General features: G+C 40.4%; 2 protein-coding genes across 3 annotated transcripts in view; both read right to left on the bottom strand.

Moving 5' to 3' along the window:
- Positions 1–375: 375 nt before the first annotated feature.
- LOC6583358 (adenylyl cyclase 78C) overlaps positions 376–23202 on the bottom strand; it is a 49462-nt gene continuing 26635 nt past the window's right edge. The window contains exons 3-24 of the mRNA XM_032731223.2: positions 15968–16505; positions 15541–15904; positions 11773–12059; positions 11547–11703; positions 11224–11405; positions 10937–11138; positions 9819–9952; positions 9670–9759; positions 9452–9613; positions 8021–8157; positions 5812–5952; positions 5189–5735; positions 4451–4546; positions 4255–4394; positions 3953–4107; positions 3243–3892; positions 2496–2591; positions 2227–2407; positions 1761–2164; positions 1468–1696; positions 1186–1331; positions 376–1126 (exon numbers count right to left, since the gene is read on the bottom strand). Coding sequence (XP_032587114.1) covers positions 1013–1126; positions 1186–1331; positions 1468–1696; positions 1761–2164; positions 2227–2407; positions 2496–2591; positions 3243–3892; positions 3953–4107; positions 4255–4394; positions 4451–4546; positions 5189–5735; positions 5812–5952; positions 8021–8157; positions 9452–9613; positions 9670–9759; positions 9819–9952; positions 10937–11138; positions 11224–11405; positions 11547–11703; positions 11773–12059; positions 15541–15904; positions 15968–16505 — 5152 coding nt within the window. The 3' untranslated portion in view covers positions 376–1012. The remainder of the gene's footprint in view (positions 1127–1185; positions 1332–1467; positions 1697–1760; positions 2165–2226; positions 2408–2495; positions 2592–3242; positions 3893–3952; positions 4108–4254; positions 4395–4450; positions 4547–5188; positions 5736–5811; positions 5953–8020; positions 8158–9451; positions 9614–9669; positions 9760–9818; positions 9953–10936; positions 11139–11223; positions 11406–11546; positions 11704–11772; positions 12060–15540; positions 15905–15967; positions 16506–23202) is intronic.
- On the bottom strand, positions 13493–15092 carry LOC26527764 (putative trypsin-6). Of its 2 annotated transcripts, none has more exons than XM_015162828.3 (3): positions 14374–15091; positions 14032–14308; positions 13493–13963 (listed from the first exon to the last, which is right to left on the bottom strand). In XM_015162828.3, exons 1-3 carry the CDS (start codon positions 14631–14633, stop codon positions 13592–13594), a joined length of 909 nt encoding a protein of 302 aa, XP_015018314.1. In that variant the 5' UTR covers positions 14634–15091; the 3' UTR covers positions 13493–13591. The 2 variants fall into 2 exon arrangements, with proteins under 2 accessions (XP_015018314.1, XP_043865708.1); XM_044009773.1 differs by having other exon boundaries at positions 13874–13963; positions 14019–14308; positions 14374–15092.

The following is a 23202-nucleotide window of genomic DNA, read 5'->3' as shown; positions in this document are numbered from 1 at the left end:
GTAAATATGGAACGTTTGAAACCTTTCTTTTACGATACATGGTATCCCTTAGTCAAGCACTCACTATTTCTGCATCGTTTAACTGGTTTCATCTCTCATTCATTTATTAGGTATATATTTGATGTTTTCGATATATGGTTGAGACTGTTCGTCTGGTCATTTTCTTTGACTTCCGTTGTTTTGTTCAAAACTCCATTTCCCCGACATTTGATTTGTTTTATTTATCACATTTATTTCTGTAACCTTTATTTAATTACACTGCGGTGCATACATCAATTTTCAAATTTAGGTAGATACATACATATATATTCATATGTGGGCTTTTATTATTTTTACATTAGCTTTTTTAAGATTTGTGTGTGTGGTTTTTTTTTATCGCTTATCTACAAATTTATTCGCGTTTTACACATAAAATCACTAAATTATGGATTTTTTTTTTAACATTTAATTTTAGTTTTGTATATTTAAGTGCTTTATATAAATAGAGATTGACCTAGTGAAATCGTGGGTATATTATTTGTACAGTAATTGAAAAATTTGATCATTGTTTTACTTATGATTGTTAAAAGTGTTTTTCTTTTAACTATTCTAATTAAATTATGCTAAATGAAAGTTTACCTTATAATAATAATTTTTATAGATCAATTTTTCTGGTAGATGTTTAAGAAAAGATCGTTGATTCTTTATAGAGAAAATGTACATAGTAGAACAAACAAAAATGGTATCTCATTATGTGTATACAGTTTAATATGTATTTATATATACGACTAGATTGTGCTGAGATAATGTTATACAATTAGCTAATACATACATACATATATTACAAATATAGATTGGCTAACAACTTTGATCTCTACGGACTTAGCTCTGTATGGGAATTAAATAGTTGTTATATCTATTAGGACACCAGTTCCAGTAGCTAGACTCGACTAAGAACTCGAAGACTGGAATTGAATCTACAGTAGTGTTTGGCAATTGATGATCTTTAAACCCAATTGGTGCGCATGCTAGGCTATAAAGCATCATTGTGGCTTTTCGAGATAGTTGTTTCGATCTGATCGATCCGCCGGAATGAGGGCATATACGTGGAACTGGCCTGCGTGACTATTGAATTGTTCGAAGAGCTCTGCGGCAAGAAAAAGTGAGATAGATATAGATGCAGTTGGCTTGATCAAATAGATATACCTTTTTCTGTCGATAGGACCGTCCTCGCACTCGGGTTGTATTACGTCGCACTGGGTTAACAGTAGTCGACTTTTGCGACAGACGCACCGAACTGAAGGTGCTGCCTCGATGACCCCGACGTATTTGCGGAGAGGGCGTGCCGGTAGCTAGAAGGAGTTAGTTAATCAAGATTAAAGAGAATTCCGAGCTCATTTTTCTCAATTTATATGCGAGATTTTATATTTTTTTATAAGAAGAGACTTTCGCTCTCTCTCTTTATCTCTCAGTCTGCATGGTACTCACGTGTGCCGGGTATAGCGGTGCTGCGTTTGGTGGCCTGCATCATGCCAAAGACAACCGCACTGAAGGAGCCATGATGCGAGGTCTGTCGCTGCAGATTGGGCGTCTGGGCGAGAGGGATGCCCGCCGGCATACGCACAGGGGAGATCAGTTGGCTGTCCGAGATGCCCTTTGGATGCACATAGTAGGTGGTCATCATGCCCTTGCCCTTTACGTTAATCTCACCGCGTTTCTGCAGAGCAACGTGGATATTGAATTATTTGGCCTCTCCTTTAGCGCAACTGTTCAGTATTTACCACACACGTATAGCCGCGCGAGCAGAGAAACTCTGCCGTATTGGCTGGCACCTGGACTCGCCAGTTCTCGCCCGTGGAGTCCATGCGTGAGGCCACGTTCACCGTGTTGCCCCAGATGTCGTAGACGGGCTTGCGTGCTCCAATCACGCCACTGACCAGAGGTCCGCTGCAGATGCCGACACGCAGCTGGAAATTGTTGAACGCGTCGCCGTTGATCTCCTCCAGCTTCTTCTTCATGGCGAACGCAAACTCCACCAGGTCACAGACGCTGTCCTCGGGAGTCTCTCCGCGGAGGCGCAGGTGTTCGTGATTGAGTCCAGCTGCAGCCATATAGGTGGCGCCCACGGTTTTAATTTTCTCGATGGATGCAAAACGTGGCTCCTCCAGCAATTCATCAAAGTCACCTGGGTGGGTGAGCCGGACATCATTAGCCATTTGGACATTTGGATTTAATCAATCAACTTACAGATAATCTCATTTAGAATGCGTATACACGCCTTGCCATTGTCGATGTCCTCCGAGTAGAAGTCCTGGAAGTTGGGTATGGAGGCAAACATAACGCCGCACAGATTATGCATCTTGGAATAGAGCTCGTCCGTGTGCTCGTCGGACAGGTAGTACTCGGCCACGTGGTCCGGCAAAACGTTCTGCGACAGCATTTAAATCAAGCATTTAATTAATGAGTAATCATGGGTGTGTGCGAAGGGGGGGGAGGGGGGATTGAGCAACTGTTACCTTAATTAATGTGTCATTAAGAGCACGATTCGATTTCATGTTGCTCAGCTCTCGTTCCGCTTGCTCCTTCCAAATAAAGTCCAGCCGGGAGGTAACCTGCAAATGGACAATAAAATATGGAATGGAAATGTATACAAGCAATCGATTTATCCATAGACACTAATGCTCTTGGAACAAGACAGATTCACCTCTGTTTTTTTTTTTATACCCCTTATAATCATTCAAAATGGGAAGTCAGGGTATAATAGTTTTGTTAAGATATATGTAACATGCCAAAGGAGGCGTGGCAGACCACATACGTATATATATTCTTGACCAAGACGGCAATTTAGCAAGGTCTATCCGTCCGTATGTTTGAACGAGTTGATCTCAAGACCTTTAAATACTACAGATTGGAAAATTCTGTTGTGGACCCTAATTTTGATTTTTAATATACTTTCAATTATGGATTTTGGATCTAAATTCTTTAAATGTTACATTCGTATTAGATATAAAATTTAATTGAAAAACTTACTTATCGGATCAAAACGTATAAAAGTTATCAAAAGTTATAAAAGAAAATTATCTTCAAACCATTCCAATAGAACTTTGGATTGGTCAAAAATGAGTAGGCAAAAAAATTATGTCTAAAATTTTCATAAGTATTCCTACCCTATATTAAAATTATAATTTAAATATTAATGAACACGTGTATATCTAAAGGCCCATATCATGTTATCTATCTATTGTATTATATATTGGACATACCTCGACGAGTCTGGCATGATAGCAGACCATGATGAGAAAGGTGATGAGCAAGATTAGCATTTGTACGCCTAGGGGCATGCCGTACTGCCGCAATTTGGCCAGGCTGAAGCTCTCCTCGGTGCTGAACCTGATGAAGATCAGGGTGGTGTAGAAGGCGACCATGCCCAGGGCCATGATTGCCTTGATCAAGTAGTAGAGCTTGAGGGCGGTGGCCAGCGAGACGAGGCAGAGCACCCAGGTGAAGACAATATACTCGCGGTGCACACAGCGAAAGGTGTCATCCGGTGGAAGGCTAATCGGATTGCGACTGTTTCTGGCTAAGGTGTACGGTCGATGGGACAGCTCGAATGACTCCAGCGGTGAGCTTAGATTGGCAATCGACTCTATGGACACGCCTCCGATAGCCGGCGTGCGTATTGTGATGTTCTGCTGAATCGTATGCGTGATGGAGAGCGTCGCCTCCCCGTCCCAGGAGTCGTTAGAGAGCTTCATGTCAGTCGTCGTGCCGTTGTAGCTGGAGGATGGGCAGAGCACCAGGCCGATGGCGCTCAGCAAGCACATGGACACGATGACGCCGCAGATGAAGAGTGTGCGACGTCGACGCTGATGAACCAATTTGGCCGAGTTGATTTTCAGGCAGTTGGGCAGGCCTGGAAGTCGATCGAGTTGATTGATAAACAATGGCAGCAGTTAGCCAGCAATCGACTTACCTGGAAACTCCTCGGCCATCACCAAAACACAGCAGAAGGTGAGCACCACAGTGCCAGCCGCTAGGCAAATGATGACTGTGGTGCAGCGCGGTATAATTATGACCTGGCACAGCACCATAAATATCCAAATGACAAACACACACAGCATGTTGGAGCTGATGGTAGAAATCAATTAGCAACAGTTCATTAATTAACGCCCAGCCAGAGACGGAGACAGAGACAGAAAGAGCAGGGAAAGAGAGAAAACGAGAATTATTGGTTGCTGAAGTTGACCTTTCACATTGAATTCGCTCCATACGCACCGAAACATATCCTCGCGCAGCTGACAGAACTTCTGCTCCTGGCTTTTGTCGATGAACTTCAGGGTCCAGGCATTCAGATACTCCCGTCGTATTTCCTTATTCGAATTGATTTGAATATTCTGCTCGATGAACTCGTCAATCTGTGGAATGTTCGATTAATAGGAGAGCTGTGTGCATAAATTATATGAATACATACCTCCTCATCCATGGCGGTTACCGAAACGCGATGATCCAGCTTGGGATCTACCAATATGGAGTCTGTGCGATTCAATGTCTCCTCGGGACTGGTCAGCTGAAAATGTTAATTGAGATGAAATATTATTTATTCTTTCTGTTATAATATATTATTAAATTACTACGATTGTTCATTAACAAATTAACAGTAGCTATAGCTCGTAAGCAGTAACTAGATCACACTATTCTAACTCAGCTAGTAGATCTGGAAACTCATACGCAAATCTGGGCTTTCTCTATTCGGCAAATTTATACTATTTAAATTTGTTGTACCTAATTAATGAATTCCATAGTCAGGCATAAATAGACTTTAACATGTCATAAATATCATTCAAAATATTTCCATTAAACATCAAAGGAATTATTGCAAAGTGATTGGTATAATTTCTGCAACATACTATACTATTCTAAAGCCTTTAAATCGGAAATTTTCAATGAGAAAAATATTAGTCAGCTTTTATCAGGTCTCAGGTTATTAACTTTTATTTAGTTAATAGTTTATGTTAAACTTTAGTTGTATCTATCTACAATAGCTAATAAAATTTCGAAATTTTCTGGACCTGATATAACATCTAAGCCTAGCTGAATCTCTTATCTACTATAGTCTATATTAATTTCTTTAGTTTTATTTTTCCACTTTTCTATAGCTATAAATATGTAGGTATCATAAGATAATATCTCATCTCTTCAGCCTACTTACATTTCGAAATGGTATTTCCGGAATCCACTCGGTCGTGCTCTCGTCCTCAATGACCAGGCCCTTGGCGCTGATTGAGTCCGCTAGATTCTGTATGCTGGCGCCGTTGCGTGGCCTCAGCTGCTGCTCCAGCGTGTTGGACATCATGGCCGTGGGGGAGGAGACGGTGGACAGGCCAGCAGGAGCTCCGGCGCCATTGGCATTCGCATTGCCGGCGTTGCCGGTGGCCATGCCGTTGCGCAGACGGCGGCTGTCCAGGGCCACGCCCTCGACTACGTTGGGCAGCGAGTTGAGCGAGATGTTCTTCTTCTGCTGCTGCTGCAGCAGCTGGGACGGCTGCACGGCTAGGGCGACGTCCAAGCTGCGTCCATCGATGCTGCTGCCGTCGCCCATGGCCCCGGCTGTGGTGCTACCGATGCTGCAGTCGTTGCCGCTGCCGCTGGCCGAGATGGACTTGGGCAGCGGCGCAGTTCCCGGACTGGGAACAGCGGGAGCGGCAATGCTGCTGCTCTGATGCACGCTGCTGCGGGTGCCAAAGCGTCGCTTGGGTCTGTGCGGAGAATGCAGAAGGCAGAGTGCTTGGAGATACATAAGCCAGATAAGGGGGATGGCCATGGAGCACTTACCTCAACGGCTCCGTGCGCTTGATTAGATAGGTGGTCACGTTCAGCTTATTGAGATGATTATCTCGGCTGCCGCCGTTGCCCGGCTCCACCTCGTAGGCGTCGTTGAGGCAGTTGAGAGTCGCCTCCGAGATGTGAACGCGCCTGGAAGGTGGTGAGGCTCGGTTAGTTGGCGAAAATTAAATTCAAATATTTGTCTACGTTTTCTGCGATTGTGCGTAAAGTTTGCCCACCCCGCCCCGCCCTGTCCCGCCCTTCAGCCGCCTTTGTGTGCCCTTCATAATTGGGATGCCCTTGTGGTCGATGCTGCTGCTGCTGCCCTGCCCTATGTTTATATTTCTGTTTCTCTAGTTCTCTGGTTGCGGCTGTGTTGCTGGCTCTGGGCTTTGTTTTTGCCTAGGCCACAATTAAATCAAAACATTTTGCAGTAAATGGAACCTTTTGCTTTTCATCTTGTTCGGTTTGTGGCTGCTCTCTGATTTGTTTTGTCCTCTCCTGTTGTTGCCTTTCTCTGTCTCTGTATCTGGCTCTGCCTTTGTGGCTGGTTTCTTCTGTCTGAGCACGCTGAGCTAGCAAAAATTACGGCAGCAATTGTTGGTTGTTGGTTGCTGCCAGCTTTGGACATACCCTAATTGGCCAATTAAAAATGTGGCCAACTGCGAATTTAGCTAAGGCAGCACTGAGGCAGCCAAGCACAAGCACAAGCTACAGGCGCAAGCACAGCCAAAGTTATTTTGCAGCTCGTTTCGGCTGGCAGCAATTCGAGATTTTTACATTCCGGAATTTTTGCCAATCAACTTGAGCTGCAATCCGATCGAAATATAATTACTAGCCAAGTCTTTTGCATAGTTGAAAGCGAAGTTTTTTGCCAAATTAAATCAAAAATTCTGCAGAACTTTTAGCATCTTACTTGTGTGCCAAGAATATAGCATACTTTTTGGGGCAGGTATGATCAATTGAGCTAAAATTGTAATGCTGTTCAAGCAGCATCTAAATTCGTTAATAAACTTAACTTGTGGAATAATTCATTTCATAATTAACTAATAATAATAAAAAATGAATAATAATTATAGAGAATATTTATGCGATTCATTATATGTTTTTTTTTTTTTAATTTAGTAGAACGATTAGTCTTATGATCAATTAATAATTAATAATTGTAGTGAATATATTTTATTACAGATCCGTCATAGATTTGCTTAACGCGATTCTCTATGTAACTACATCCACAGGTGAATGAACATCGAATTTGTGACTATTTAAAAAACGATAGATTTTAATTATAGGGACGTATGGAAAATTCCGATGCTCTTTGCTTCAATTGCACGTCATGGAAAATCATAAAAAAAATTTAAAATTAATAACATCACTCTTCCGACTTATAAATTTCTTGCTGTAGCTATATTAACCACGATTGAGTCTTCTTACTTATCTACCGCCTCAACTTTCAGTTCGTATTGCCAAAATACTTGCGTCTTCCTTGCGTTCTTCATTTCTCTACCTCTTTGTTATTTGTTTTAGAAATTCCTTATTAGTATAAGTCATGCACTCTTAACAATTTCAATTGACTTAACTTCATTTCTTGTCAAAAGCTTGATCGTTTTATAAGTATATCCCAAGATATTTATTATGTTTGGAACTAATCATAGATATAATATTTATTAATATTATAAAATGCAGGAAATTTTTAATAAAAATCATAAATAATAAAGGCATTATTAAGTTGTCTGATAAAAAATAATTTCTAAAAAATTTATTAAGAAAAGACGAAATAAAACTCAGTGATAAATTTATCTTCACTATTACGGATAGAAAAAAATCAATTATAATTGAGAAGAAAGTTGACTAAGGTCATCAAGAAGTAATCATTCCTGATATGTCGAATAGGACAAAATATTATTTTTATTTCTCCATTTATTTATTTGTTTATATAGCTATATTTGCTATAGTTTTTTATACTTCATTTATACATCTATCTGATGCCACTAGTATAGAAAATATATTTTAGATCAATGTTATACCTAAACTATAATTTTTGAGGATAAATCTGATTGATAATAAATACGCTTGAATACGCCTAAGTTTACTCGGATGTGCTGCGGTTTGTTTTTGCCACTGCACCTTGTTTGGCGCACATAATGTTGTTGACAAGCGAGCTAATTAGTGAGCCATAGAATTGGTCTTGGTGTAACAAATTCGTGACTGGACTTACCCGGGAATGCCGCCAGATTCCATGTGATTTGCAATGATAACGTCATTTGACCAGACATCAAAATGCCATTTCTTGTTGCCCAGCACGCCGCACATCACGGATCCACTGTGGATGCCGATGCGCATGTTGAGGTCGACCTGCAAAATTAACGAACGCAAAATACGCAAATTATGCAAAGCACGAACTTAACTGCAACTGCAACTGCAACTGCAACCTGCAACGGCAGCAGCAATTGCAACTGCAACTGCCGCATGCTTTTTTGGGTCGGTCGTTATCCTACGGTAAGTTTTGCATTCATTAAATGCGCTTAAAGGCCCAAAAGGTCGAAGAGAAGCTGAGCTTTTGTTCGAATCTGCATCTATTCTATTTTTTGTTGCAGTTGTGTGTATAACTTTTTTCTTGCTATTGTTTCCTTTACCCTGTAACGCTGGCAGCAGGCTGAAGGAGGATTACTACTTTTGAATTACAAAACCGTCCACGCCTACAATATCGACTAAGTTTTATTTACATCGAAATGCAACCCAGTTTTTAGAATATAAACTCCAAAATATCAAATATGATTACTGTCTTTTTTTTTTACAGGGTATCTACATTTTCAACAAACCAAACACAAGCATATGTTATTGCTACTGCTGCTGTTGCTTTCGTTGTCATTGGCCGTTTTCGGCTGCCTTTTGCTCTGCTGAGATTTGCATACAAATGAATTGTCAACACGTCCTGCAACGTCCAGCGACCAGGCAGTACAGGGACAGGCCACATAAAGCGACGCTGCGGCCATAGCAAAAACAATGTGCAAAATTTGTAAAAAAAACACACCAAAATGGCTGACGGCTGAAAAATCTGTGGCATTAAATTCCAAAAAATTATGCCACTCAGCAAACGTTTAAAAGTTTTCTGCAGTTTAACTGTTGACTGTCACTAACAGCGTGCTGTTAACTTTATTAGTTTTGAAATGCTGACAGCATGGGCGCTGTTCAGTTTCCACTACATTGCAGTCAACTCTTCCCAACAGTGCTATGTAGAATGTTAATATAATTTTAGTTATGTTAGCAGTGCTATTAAAGTATTACACCACTTAACAGCGCTGTGTAATAACCACATTCTGTTAGTTCTCTGGATTTATGTACTTTCTACCGCTCTGTTAAATCTATTCAATGTTTAACCACTGTTAAAAGACACACACTCAATCGTGATGTTTAAATGTCGTTATCAGCTCTAATGCACTAACAGCATTCTGTTAGCTCACTCTGATTTCAACAAGCACCTAAAACTATGCAATAGTATGTAAATTTACATTGCAATCCTATGCATACGCCCCTTTAAAAGGTTTACATGCTAACAAACAAATAAAAATCTGTTGTCTGCCTTCACGCATGGAAAAGCATTCATTAACTACAGCCGATAAAAAAGGGGAGATTTCCTGACACTTACGTGCGTATGCAGCCGCACATCCTTGATGGCTTTTATCATGTGCAGCCCAGTTTCGACGCTGCACACCGCATGATCCGGCCGCGTCTTCCAGTTGTCGCTTTCGAATTGCGAAACACAGTAGTAGCAATCGCCGAGCAGCTTAACGCGCAGGCAATGATTATCCTGTGTGGGGCAGAAAATAATGTGAAAGACGTCATGCAAAGGAGAAGGAAACTTACCTCCGCAATGCGATCGAACCGAGCGAAAAGATCATTTAGAATCTTTACCAATTGTTGGGCCGACGTCTTGCTCGCCAGCTCGGTAAAGCCCTTTTAAAAGTGATTTAAATTTGAATTACAGCAATTCATTCGGAACACACCTCGCTTACCTTTATATCTGCAAACAGTATGCTCACATTGTCCATGGGGTAAACGTACAGCTTGTTGAACTGCGTCTCCACAGTGGGGTCCGTGCCCTTGTACATCTCGCTGCGTATTTGATTATTCACAATGTTGGGCAAAACTGCAAACCGAATGGTTACAAAAATTACAAATTCAACTCAAGTATTGTAGTGTATATGGAAATCGGTATTTAAGTAAATATGTATGCCGGCCTGCAGTCGTTCAGCAACTCAAACTAACTGAGCAGAGCTCAAATCTGTGAATTCTGCTGAACTTTGCTATGTTTACCTGCATGCCTGCAGTGCTACCTGTGACTGAGTTTTCAGAAATTGAAATTCTCTACCGAGTGTAGATAATGCAGATAACATTTAAGTACACCTTGTGTAGACTGATAGAGATATACATACTTATATTGATTTATATATGACGAAATAAATTCATAATAATTTATAGATCTATTGTAAATTACTTTTTTTTTTTAAATTATAACTTTGGAATATTTTAAATATGAATATTGATTTAATAATTTTGTTTTATCATTATTGTTTTAACAATATTTATAAAAATTAAGTAATATGAAATATTAAATATTTAGCTGACTTTTTAACGCTTTTATCCCATATATTTAAAAACTAAAAAGTTATTTACTGATTGACTTTGCAGTGAAAAAATATATTATATATTTTATTTTAGGAATATTTTATTGTATTTAAATAAAAATTTTTTATTTTTTTATTTATTTAATTTTATTTATTTACTTTAGCGTCATTTAATTTTTCCAAAAATATTTTCCTTTTCTTTATTTTAATAATTTAAAAAATAATTTTAATTTATAATTATATTTATTGTTTAAATTTTGAACATGATTACTATTTTTATTATATTTAAAATTAATAATATTCTTTTAAATATTTGTCACTTACTTGAATCACTTACAAAAATAATTTTAATTGAATTTAATATTTAATTTATATTTTAATTTAATTTAATTCGTTTCAATAAATTTTAATATTTAAAAAATCAAAATTATTACTTAATATTTATATTTAAAATGCGTTATTATTATATCAAATTAATAAAATTCTGTTAAAAACTTGTCACTTACTTGAATCAAGAAGTTTTTGAGTGCGCTGCAATTCCTTTTCGGACTCTTTCTTGTGCTCCATGGCCTTGTGGGTCTCGATGAAGGCCAATCGCTGGCCCCGATCCGTCAGGTATTTGGTATACATGCCAGCCACGTTAATCGCCGTGTATAGAATGAAATTGGCAATGATTTGGAATAGCACGCAGTTCGTGTCCAGAGGCGTCTGTAAACATTTATATTAATATGTGCGTATACACACGCATTTATAGAGGGCGCAAAAACAATAAGGTCTAGTAGGTGATTCGTACCGTCTTGTCCTGCAATTTGTTGATGGTAATTACGGCCAGGTGGCAGCTGGCTGTGATTGTGCCGCCCACGACGCACCATTTGAGCGGCAGCGGCAGCATGGCATAGGGCACAAAGATGACGAACAGAATGTACCAGACCAGGTACTCCCGATTCTCGAAGCCGACGCCTTCGCTGATGAATCCTGTCGCAGAGGCAGTAAAACATTTATGACGGCCAAAGGATTAGCAAATTTAATGGCCTGCGCATGTGACGCATGATTTATGCCTTATACGAGCCATTTTGCCCCTCTCCCTCTCACTCCTCCCTCCACCCACACACTCACCTTGGATATTGAAGAGCACCCACGTGCAGACCGCCGCCCAGTGCAAATAATTGTTGGCAAAGCAGCGCCAGTACCCGAGGAAGCAAATGGCCAGATTGGCGATGCCACAGCAAACTGACCAAGTAATCGAAGTGGCTGTGCTCGCATAGCTCGAGCTCTGCACGGAGGTCACACTCGGATTAGATACTATTTGACCTCTGTTATTTCAGATCGTTGCTCCACTTACCGTGTCTAAGCGATCCTCCCTCGGCTGCAGCATCCAGATGAGCGCCATCACGATCTTCAGCACAAAGTCCACCACGTTCACAATGATGAGCGACTTCTGCCTTTGCCTGTGTGTGTAGGTCAGGTAGCTTCTCTCCAGCGAGCTCTGCTTGAAGGAGTTGGTCAGCGAGGGACAGAGTATGCCCTTGACCACGTTGCCGCTCTTAAAGGCCGAATAGGTTTCATTATTCAGCGGGCGTTGAGGACCCGCCATGCTGGCAATCGATTGGCCCGATTCCAGTTCATAGTCTATAAAAATTTAAGATAATTGGCATGTCAATAAAAAGCCAAATATCATGGGAAATATATGGACTCGTTAAAAGTAAAGTATGATTATCTAACTGCATCAATTCTAGCTCGACTTGAAGACCTACAGTTGGTCAGTAAAAATCAGTGATGGCGTGATCCTTTATGATTTCAATGTCTTCATTTCCTACAGGTATAGCTCACTGGGTTCGATTAATTCCATGTGTAACTTACGTTCAGTATTATAATTTTTGAATATATATGGGATTAAAGGATTTTATATTATATTCTTGGTATTCACTGGCTGGATAAATCCAAGACAATTAAAGTTTTCTGGGAGATTGTCAAACATCTGACAGTATTTAATTCTTCTTAAAGAAACCCTGCTCAAGCTATCGATGACGTTATCGATAGTACCGATGGACAATAGTTGTTTCAAAAGTGTGATAGATCTGATTCCATGATGATATATGTATGTATAAACTTAGCGAAGGGCTGAGCCAATATGCGCGGAATTGCTAGTGTGGTTGAAGGCAATATTAGAAAACTTTTTTACGGTATGTTAAGTATTTCCTTTATGTATTCGCAATATGTGTTTTACTCAAGTAATTTTTCTACGTATTTCCTCTAGGTATTCCTTATACGTATTTCCTCTACGTTTTTCCTTTATGTGTTCCCCCTACGTAATTGCTTTACGTATTTCCTCCAATTCATAGTTGAATGATCACACACTTCACTTCACTTTATTGCACTGCACGATTGACCCCCACTAGGACTGACAGACTGAAGAAATGCTGCAGCTGCTGCCCTTTATATAGGGCGACTTTCACTCAAAGCCTACGTCGCGCTCAACTGTTGAGTCCGTCGCTAGGTAGTCGAGCTTCAAGCGACGAATGGGAACAGTCTCTGCTGCTGCAAGAGTTCTAGCTTTGATTTACTCAAATATAAATGCCAAACGAATGCTGCTGAATACATATAAACAACTTAAATGATCTTCTATTGCTTTTCTTCGATTGAATGCTAGAAAGACAGGCAGGGAGACTTATTGAGAGATAGACTGGGAGCAAGACAGAGAGACTGTTATACAGACAGTCATACAAACAGATTACCTCATTACGCTGGTCAAGAATATACAGTTGTATCCGGTTATAACGACCTTTAAAAAAAACACTCGGAAGTTTTAACCGTATAAGTTTGCACATAATATTTTGTCTGGGGACCACAATTTTGTTTCGTCGCAATAACCGTAAGCGGAGTCGTTATAACTGGATTCTACTGTATATGCTTGCCAAGGCTAAAAGTATTTATAATATTTATAATTATTCTTCTCTTCTATAGTTCTCTTAAGGACTAGAACTTTAGCATAGTTTGCCTCAATGTCTGGCTCTTCCATCCCATACCCACTTTCAATGGAGAATGACTACGCAACTTTCAAATAGACTAGATCTAGCCTGAAATAGGCTATTTATTTTAGACTAAGTATAAAATGTACTACGTATAAAATAACTTGAAATGCATGAAATTAACCCAACGAACTAATAGACCATCTTAGAGCACAGAGCTATGATTGCATTCAGCAGTGAGAGGAGGAGCCGGTTCCGGGTCAATGTGCTGCCATTCCGTTTTGTAATTGCTATGATCCAGTTCAAGTGATACCACACATTCGTATAGACCGATGGGATTCGCTTGTGACCGCAGCCGAGACTATAAATAACGATGCCGTAAATCGTGGTATTGTCCATGAGTGGCCCGCCAGTATCGCCCGGGCAGGGATGCTGATCGAGTGTGGCATTCATTTGGCCAGCACACAGCATTTCGGGCTCGTAGTTTTCCAGCAGCGAGCTACAAGTCTTTTCCGTCTGCAACCTAACATCTATGTACAGGATTTTCGCTGGCAAAAAGCCGCCCTGCAAGCAGTGGGATATGGCGTAAGCTCAACCAACAACAAACACAATAAGAGACCTATTAGACTAACGGCATACATGCGACCCCAGCCTAGGACTCTGTACAGCTGTCCAGGGATTGGCGGACTTGTGGGCAACTCGAGTATTCCGATGTGTGGATTCTTTGAGGGCAGGGAAAAGCCCAGCTTCACGAGCGCAATGTTGTAAGTGTGGTTGAGGGTATAGTTGACCGGTACAAAGATCTTCCTTATCGGAATATTGATGGTCATGCCTCTGAGCACCCTCAGACGGTCCGGGGCTCCTGCCACGATCTGCAGCACTCGATTGCTATGGGGTATCTTGCGTTCGCTGTTGCAACACAAACTTTCTGTAGGCTCTGATCGTTAGTCAATATAGTCAGCATATTTACGTACTCCATGACGCAGCTTGCAGCAGTCAGTACAAACACTGGCGATATTATCGACCCGCCGCAGTAGTGATTGTCGCCAAAGTGTTTTACCGGCGTGCGCGACCTGAAGGACACCACGTACTTGGTCAGTTTCGTGTATGTTTCAGTATTAAATTCTGGTGAGGAGAGACGCTTTACTCGTCGCACATTCGCCTGAAGGGAGGTGCAGGAGCCAGAAGCTAATAGCCATAGTACGAGTAGCTTCAGCACTGGGGGAAACCACATTTTCCTTCATTCTATATTGTCGACTGATTGTCACAACTGATGTTGATTGAAAGGGCATATATTTTCGAAAACAATTTTTAACAGCTCATTTGCTCTAGCTTTGTCGTCGTAGACTCCAATTGCATTTAAATTATACTTAAAATTATGGTTTATCGGATTCCGATTGTGCAATTCGTTCTATTGAGTCGCTGATGTATCTTAGTCTAGTTTCATAACACTAGGCTTCTAAATTACGACTCAAATGAAGCTCTGCCTAATAAACCGAATGCAAACCGCATTAGCTGCCTCAAACTTTTCTTCGTCTTCAATTCATATATAAAATGAAATGAAATATTAAATACTATTTAGGTAATTGTAAGTCGTGTCTAATGCAGTTAATATATGTGTTCAACTTGAATTTATATTTTTTGAAATCTTCAATGCAAACGAGTAGTTTAACAAACGATAATATGAATAGAGCTAGATTGACTGTTTTCCTACTAAACAAATAGTATAGATTTTCAAACGAAACATTTATTACCATGAACAGAACTTAGCCTGTTTATTGAGCCAGAGTCAACAACTTGTTGAGATCTGCTCTGAATTATTTTTGGCTTAGGAATCTCTTGACTAAAGAAGCGGATCAAGATGCAACTTCAATATATATTTCTATAATTAAATACCCAATTATCCTCTGTTAGATGTACATATCGTATTAGATATGCATCGTATGGAGGCTGAACTCGATTCGAATTAAGTTCTTCCTTTTTCATTTGACTAAATTTAGTCTTGAAATAAATTACCTAACAATATCCATGTGAAAATTCTTCACTTGCCTCTGCTTATTACTTAGCCTCGTAACAGGCAATGCAATTGTGGCCTTATAGAGAGACTTGATACAAACATGATATTTTGTCATTGGGCTTACCGAAATTGCTGTTGCCGAATATGCTGCAGCTCTCGGTGCGTCGCTTGGGTCCATAGCCAGATTTGTCCTCGACGATGCGCACGGACTGCACTCGCCGCGGCGTTTGCTTGGCCATGGCCCCGGCCACAGGTCGGTCAACGTTTATGGCGGCGCCGCTGCCGACGCCGACGCCGACGTTGCTGCCAACTGCGAGCATTGCCTGCTGTTTCTTGCGCAAATTGGATAAAATCGAGGCTGCGGAGGCCTGCAGCGAGTGGGGCAGATCGCCGCTGTCGTCCATCTGTGCCCCGTCGCCGGGTAGGCGTGGTATTTTGGACATGTCCAGAGTGGTTGGCGTACACGTTCCGCTGCCGGCCGCTTCCTGCTGATTTTTTTGTTTCAGTTTAGCTTTTAATTAGCCCTAAGTGCCTCCGCACAATACGCTTACCTCTGCTGCTGCTGTTGTTGTTGTTGTTGTTGTTGTTGTTGCTGTTGCTGCTGCTGCGGTGGTTGTGGCTGTGGCTGACATTGTTGTGGCCGTAGCTGCCATTGTTGCGGCTGTAATCTGCTCATCATTTGTGGTCTGCGCTGCGGGATTGCTCAAGCCCTGGCCACAGTCAACATCGTCGTAGTCGTTCACGTCATCCTCTTCGTCGTCGTCGTCGTCGCTCTCCAGTCTTAGATCGTCTATTTGTGCCAAGGTAATGGCCCCCTTGCCCATGGCCCGTCGCAGCACCACGCCCTGCTCCGCCTCGCTTTCCGGCTCCTGCACGCTGGGCCCACGCTGCGTCAGCTCGGGTGGCGCGGAGCGAGTCACGCTGTTGTTCTGGCGGCGCTGCTGCAGCGCCGAGGCCGGCGTTGAGCTCAGTTGGCGTAGATGCACTTCGTCCGAGACCAGTTTGTCGTCGTCGTCGTCCATGTTGCGTTCCGGCTCCTGCTTCGGTTCCCTTTCCCGTTCCTGTTCCTGTTCCTGCTCCTCGGCGGTTCTGCAAGAAGTAAACATATTCAGTGGTTGGTTATTGAAAAACGAGCAAGGGAAGCGAGGGACTCGCATATTCTCATCGTCATCATCATAATCTTAATCATCATCATCATCATCATTATCAGGAAGCTTTAACTTTCAATTTGCGCTTTGAAGTTGTCAACGATTTTATTCTGCTTGCGTGAGCCGACTCTGATTGCTGGGACCGAACACGTTCGCTATTCCTAGGCCTTTCAAGACGGCGCCACATCTAATGAATACAAACATTTCCCCTCCACAGCCCGCAGTCAGACTCGTGGCAGACCAGGCCAGGCACAAAATGCAAATGGTCTCCAAGCGCCAACATTTTCAACGAGGCGTGAAGTCATTTGCCATGTCTGTCAGCTCTTGGGCCTTCAGAGGGGAGCGGACGTCATAGATTGACTGAATAGACTCTCCATGCAAAATGACTAATACAAGCATAAAGTTTACCCGAAATTAGCATCTGTTAGTTTTGCATTGAAATACCGAGGTCTTGAGCATATCATGTCAACAATAAACTTACAGGGAAAATTTAATTGCAAAATGCCAGAAATTTATTTCAAGCTAAGTGTTCAGGAACATGCATAGAAATATGATAAGTATGGGAACATACGCGCTATGCACTCGACGACTGGCATAAAATAGATAACATATGTTTCAAGTGTGAGCTGTCAAACTGTCCATAAAATATGACCCTGACCCTTAGCGATAAGAATATGTAAGAGACGAGCGCTGAGCCTTACAACCTCAGCGATAGGATAAGAATAGCTAATAGACCAATGTTGAGCCTTACACACTCAGCAATATACGCACTAGATTTAAGGGTTGAAATTATGCATGAGTCTGGGTATATAAACCCAGGCTCAGAAGAATAAAGATCAATACAAAACTAAACACCATCAAAGTAAAGTGTATTCGTTCACTAAGCAAACGTTTCTAATAGCTACCAGCTCCAGCTCTAGCTGCAGCTCAATGAAATATAAATTAAAGAACACCTGAAATCTGCCTGGCGGTAGTCGACTTTGTAATACTCCCTCTAGCTGCATTATGAGAATCTGCATAAGAGAAGTAGTTCAATTGAGCGTGCCAGCTAAATTAAATAGTTATGAACTTATTCAGCATAACATGAACCATTTAATATTTCATTTATTTAGTTATTTTACTTTTATAGACTACTGTTTCTATTGAATTTCTGTTTTCTGAATTAATGAACTACCGAAGCAAGTGAAAGTATAGCTCATAAACAAGTTCCCGTTTGAATTGAAATAAAACGATCTCATCGATATCATTTCAGCAAATTGTTTAAGCCAATTTTCGCAGAGAAAGGTTTCATCTCAATTAGCTCACCCAAATTTAAATTCTCTCTCAATGGGACAGGCACAGTTACCAAATTTGCGTAGGCCACAAAATTGATATTAATAAAGATTTTAGGGTACTTTGAGGCCAATAATCGCTGTAAACGCTTACCGACATCTTAAAACCAATTTTTTAGCTTCTTGGAAATTATAAATTGCGTTAAAAAAATATAAAACCCATTGACAGGAATAGGGGGGACAGGGAGGCAATCCTCAGTCAGAAATACATTTAATTCACACCACTTGCCTTAATATTTCCAGGAAAAAACCGGTGTAGAAAGGATTAAAGTAAGTGTTTAGAATGTATGTATATACACATATATGAGTATATTCATATTTATGTATGTATATACGGTAGAATCCGTTTATAACGATACTCAAGGGACCATCGTTATAACCGGAAGACGGCTTAACCGTATAAGTTTTCTCTTGACAGGGGACCAGAATGTTCGTCGTTATAACGGGATTTATTATCTAAACGAATAACTATTTATATATGATATGTGTATATTTATATATTAAATATTCTTTTATGCCACCTGATTAAATGTTACGCTGCTTTTCGTGGCGATGATTGTATCATGTGCGTTTTATCATGACATAGTTTACAAAGGCCTGTAATAGGTGTAAGGATACAAATCGTTTTGGGCTATTAGCCTATATACACTTTGTGAATGTAAATCATATATTAATCAATATTTACCCTACACTAGGGCAAATATTGATTAAGGTATGAGAAAATAGGAAAAGCAAGCATATAAAGCAATTGAGGTTTTTCCGCCGCCGCAGCTCTCTAGAGTTAAAGCCGAATCTTTAAATAATGTTTAGGGATAATGTGCTCAACGTTGAAGATTCGTTGTCTTTGGTATAGCAGTACACCTGCATCGTTTACTGATTTGTCTATTACTCGCTCTAATATTCTATGCGATATATTCAAGTTGAATCCACAATGGCGCAGTGGCAGCGCTAGGGTCAGGCAGGGGCAGAGTTGACAGTCAACAACTAGAAAATGCCGCGTTGATGTCGTTGTCATTATTCAAATTAGCATTTAGACACACACGGTTGCACCCACACTTACACTCGCTCACGCACACTAGCACACACATTAACACAGGCGCACACACACAGGCTCATTCTTATGCGACATGTATAGAAATCGTAGCATACTTTTGGGCATAGCAAACACTGCCTCGAATATTGTAGACGCAACAGAAAAATTTCCAATAAATCGCAGCAGCCAGGACAATGTGTATGTATGTGTGTGTGTGTGTGTGTGTGTGTGTATGTAAATACTCTCTATGTGAGCCACGAAATTAAATTTGGCAAGTGCTGACATAAGGCAGCTGCTGCATGTACAAAATAAATATAATCATATTTACTTTTCGCACTTTTAAATACAATTTGGCTTGTATGCTTGCTGTATGTGTGTGTGTGTGTGTGTTTTCGTTTGAGTTCTTTAAGCCGCAACTGGAAAAAACAAGTTGAAAAAGTTGCTAAGAAGTTTATAGAAACTTTGTAAAAATATAAAAATAATTATTTCGGAACGAAACGCGATTTATTCCCGTCTCCCTTGTGCTGTTGGCTATCATATAGCACTTTTCTAGGCGCTACGAAAGTCGCCTTGTTATCTATGCTCCAGCTCGATTTTCGTGCTTGTATTGGTGTCTGGCACCGTTATCAGTTGCCATTTGGCAAATGGGGCAAACAAATGCCGGATAAGGCAAACGACTCGCAATCGAGGTTCGATTAATGTATAGATAACAAGCGAGTGAGTTGATTGCATCAGATAAATAATATGCTATAATAATATACACACTTATCTCAAAATTCACAATTTGTGTCAAATGGACTCCAAGTATCTTAGCCACATTTAAATGTGTGAACGTGGCAACGTGTAAATTTCTAGTTTATAATTTGAGCGTTTTAACACTTCCATAATGAGTACAATTGGCCTTTGTGGGGCATATTGGCTTTTGGCGAGTACTTGGCATTGTTGCTGCAAATGCATAATCCGCACTCTACATACCTGTTGGCTCGACTCGAGAGACGCGATCTCACATCACATGGCACACAGCCGTAGCTGCTAACTCGCTTTTGTTTTTCTTTTCATATGCGATTAGCACATTTTCTAAGTTGATTTTCATGCGTACGAACCACGACAGAGCTTGAAAGCTGCATTGTACTTGCGGACTAAACCAGTTGGTTACCTCTATTTTGTTGGTTTTTTTTTAGACTCATTCACGAAAGTGAAATGAGTATATTGGTTTTGTGCAATGTCCGTCTTGCTGTCCGTCCGTCTGTCCGTCTGTCCGTCTGTCCGTATGAACGCAATCTATTTCGGCGCTATTGAAGCTAGAGACTTGAAATTTGGAACACATACTCGTGTATATCTCCGATTTATAAAGTGTTAAAATTTTCCCGATCCGCCTACTAGGGGCGTGGCAAATCGGAAAATGCATTTTCCGATATACCCGAAATCATGTTTGTTGAAGAGCTAGAAAGCTGAAATTTGGTATGTAGGTCCGCGCCGACCACCCAAGATCACAAGCTATGGCGGATATATCTCCGCCCATTAGGGGCGTGGCAAATCGGACAAAACTGTATCTCCTAAAGTTATAAACTTAGAATGCTGAAATTTTGCACGTAGGCTAATGTTTTAATTCTATGAAGATGGGTGAAAAAATTATATATCTACGCCCACTAGGGGCGTGGCAAATCGGACCTGAAGATATAGTGATTTTTCGAATTCTGCTATATTTTAGGCACTATTGATGCTAGAGATCTGAAATTTGGTATATATACGCGGGTTGATCACCCAAGTCCAACGAGCTATGGTAGATATATGTCCGCCTATAGGGGGCGTGGCAAACCGCAAAAGTTTATATCTCCTACAGTTTAAGAGCTAGAAGCTTCAAAGTTGGATAGTTAAGTTACTGGTGGCCTCCTCTATCGATGCCCCAAAAATAATTATTAAGCCTCTTTAGGAGCGTGGCATATCGAAAAATACCCTGTAATTTTCACATTTTTTGAGCGTAAGAATTCAAATTTTGCATTTATGTAACCGCTTGCTCGTTCTAAGAACTGGCTAAAATTGAGGAGTCTACGGCCACTAGGGGCGTGGCAATCGGTATTTACAGTGCCCGAACTGCGACATTTATATGCGTCAGTCATCTATTTATGTATATGTACACATAAGTAGGCTTATAGGCATTGATAGCACGGAAGGAAACATTTTTATAAAATTAATAAAATATAAAAAAGCTAAAATAACAAAAATTTGCAATTTACAAAAAAATGTTTTCAGCGGGATTTGAACTCGCACCCAACCCAAACAGCATGTTTGTCAAAATAGCTAAAATAAAGATCGCCGGCGCTTCAGCCTACAGCACCACCGCGTTGTTTCGATCAATAGTAGTTAAAATGAAATCACATTATTGTTATGACGCCACATAGCAAAGAAAAGCCAGTGTAGCGGCTGGAAATTCAAAAACAATGCAAAGACAAATCAATCGCAACGGGATTCTTAGAATTTGCTAGAGCACGCATTTATGTGTACATACATACACACATACAAATGAGCGCGTGTATAAGGCTGGAATGCTTGATGCTATGCGCGCAGGCAAACATATATAATTATATATACATATGTATGTATTTGCGTATATGTATTTGAGGGCTATTTAAGAAGAACAAATTTAAACTTATAAAATTATTCGACTAAGAAAATGAAAAGTATTAAGTGCCATTCAGTCAAGCTCGCACCTTCCCAATAAAATATCTATTTTATAAAAAACGAAATATGTATGAAAAAAAAAAAAAATAATAATAACATAGTAGAGGTTCGAACCTCCCCTACTCTAACATTACTTGTGTCGCCCTTAGCACCCGCGCCACTGCTTTGATCGGGGAATCAGTTGCTAAAATAGAATAGCTTAATAAGAGAGCGTCATCAGACAAAACTACAGTAACGGCTAGAAAGTCCAGAAATCAATCGAAATTCTAAGAATGTGAGAAAAGGCGCGCTTCTGTCTGTACGCATAGAATAGACGATGAGTGTGTGCACAAGCATAGGAAAATCGCGCTGATCTGCTGTTAGCTTGAAGCCGGTATCCAATGTATGGATATAAATACATATATAATAAAAATCAAAATTGTATAAATTATATATGTATGTAATTTGAATGCAATAGCTATCGATGATTTTCCAATTTTAATGGCAAAATGCCGTGTTTTTTGCTGCGCACTAGACTCGAAAATTGCACTATATACTCTGGTTGACAGCGTTTGGGCTGTGAATGAGTCTTCTGCAATCGGTATCGCCCGACTGCAACGTTCTTACTTGTTTCTTTTTATTGCTGATTTCGGATGAGTAATCCGAATGATAAACACACCGAGCACCGAGCACCGAACAGAACAGAGCAGAAACGCGCTGTTTATCAAGCGAGCCGCGTTCGGCTGACACTGCAGGCAGGCAGCGCGCGGGCGAGATAAACGTCTAATATAATTATCACTTATATAAATGCGTTGATAATGGCGCAACACTATTCAAAACACAAAATCGATTCGCTGCCCTGGCATTGGCCATGATTTAACGCTGCGGACAGAGTTAGCCCCGAGCAGCTGTTCGCTGACCGAATCTAGTTTTCCTTATGGAGCTGTGACTCAGACGAATCTTGGACTTGCACCACTTTATTTGACCAGCAAATATGTGTTATTATCACAATTTGAATATTTACATATTTATTTATTTCTGTATACAGTTAGGGGAACGCGCTGCTCTCCACTTGTTTCGCGTCTTTCACATCGAACTGGCGTTGGGCAACTGAGCGCTAAGAGCGCCATTCAACCGCCTATAAAACTGAGCATCAAATACACATAATATAAATATATAAAAAAGAATATATATATATAGTGTCAAATATGAAATATGACACTCGCATATGAAACAGCAGTTACAGTTCTCATAGAGAGCGAGAAATCTGTTGGCCGCTTGCTAAGCCAATACTTTGCTCAATTTTGCATTTTTTTTTAGTAGCTTTTCGCGTTCTCTCTAATTACATAAACAGTTATCTGTTAACGGCTTTCATCAACCTGAAGTAACTGGGCTGAGTGAAGAGATGAAGCAGATGAATGTATGATATGAAAATACATAAACTTCGTTTATAGTAAGTGAATCTTTGAATTTGTTTATATTTTTAAATACATTTTATATTTTCATTATACTTCTTGACTTGTTAGTTACGGATTAGAGAGAGAATTATAATAATCCCAATAGTTTGCGATGACGAGGGTTAATTTTTATAAAAGTTACCTGCACTCAATTAA

This window comes from Drosophila mojavensis, unplaced genomic scaffold, assembly GCF_018153725.1.
Source record: "Drosophila mojavensis isolate 15081-1352.22 unplaced genomic scaffold, ASM1815372v1 contig_74, whole genome shotgun sequence".
NCBI lineage: Eukaryota > Metazoa > Arthropoda > Insecta > Diptera > Drosophilidae > Drosophila > Drosophila mojavensis.
Note: the sequence above shows the minus strand (reverse complement) of the source record. Positions and strands in the feature narration are given on the sequence as shown.

What these genes read in the sequence shown, in the direction of transcription:
- LOC26527764 (XM_015162828.3), bottom strand. Translation starts at nt 14,633, where the DNA reads ATGTGGTTTCCCCCAGTGCTGAAGCTACTCGTACTATGGCTATTAGCT. An exon ending in GCTGCAAGCTGCGTCATGGA is followed by an intron (nt 14,309 to 14,373) that starts GTACGTAAATAT and finishes GTGTTGCAACAG; the next exon opens with CGAACGCAAGATACCCCATA. An exon ending in GCTGGGGTCGCATGTATGCC is followed by an intron (nt 13,964 to 14,031) that starts GTTAGTCTAATA and finishes CACTGCTTGCAG; the next exon opens with GGCGGCTTTTTGCCAGCGAA.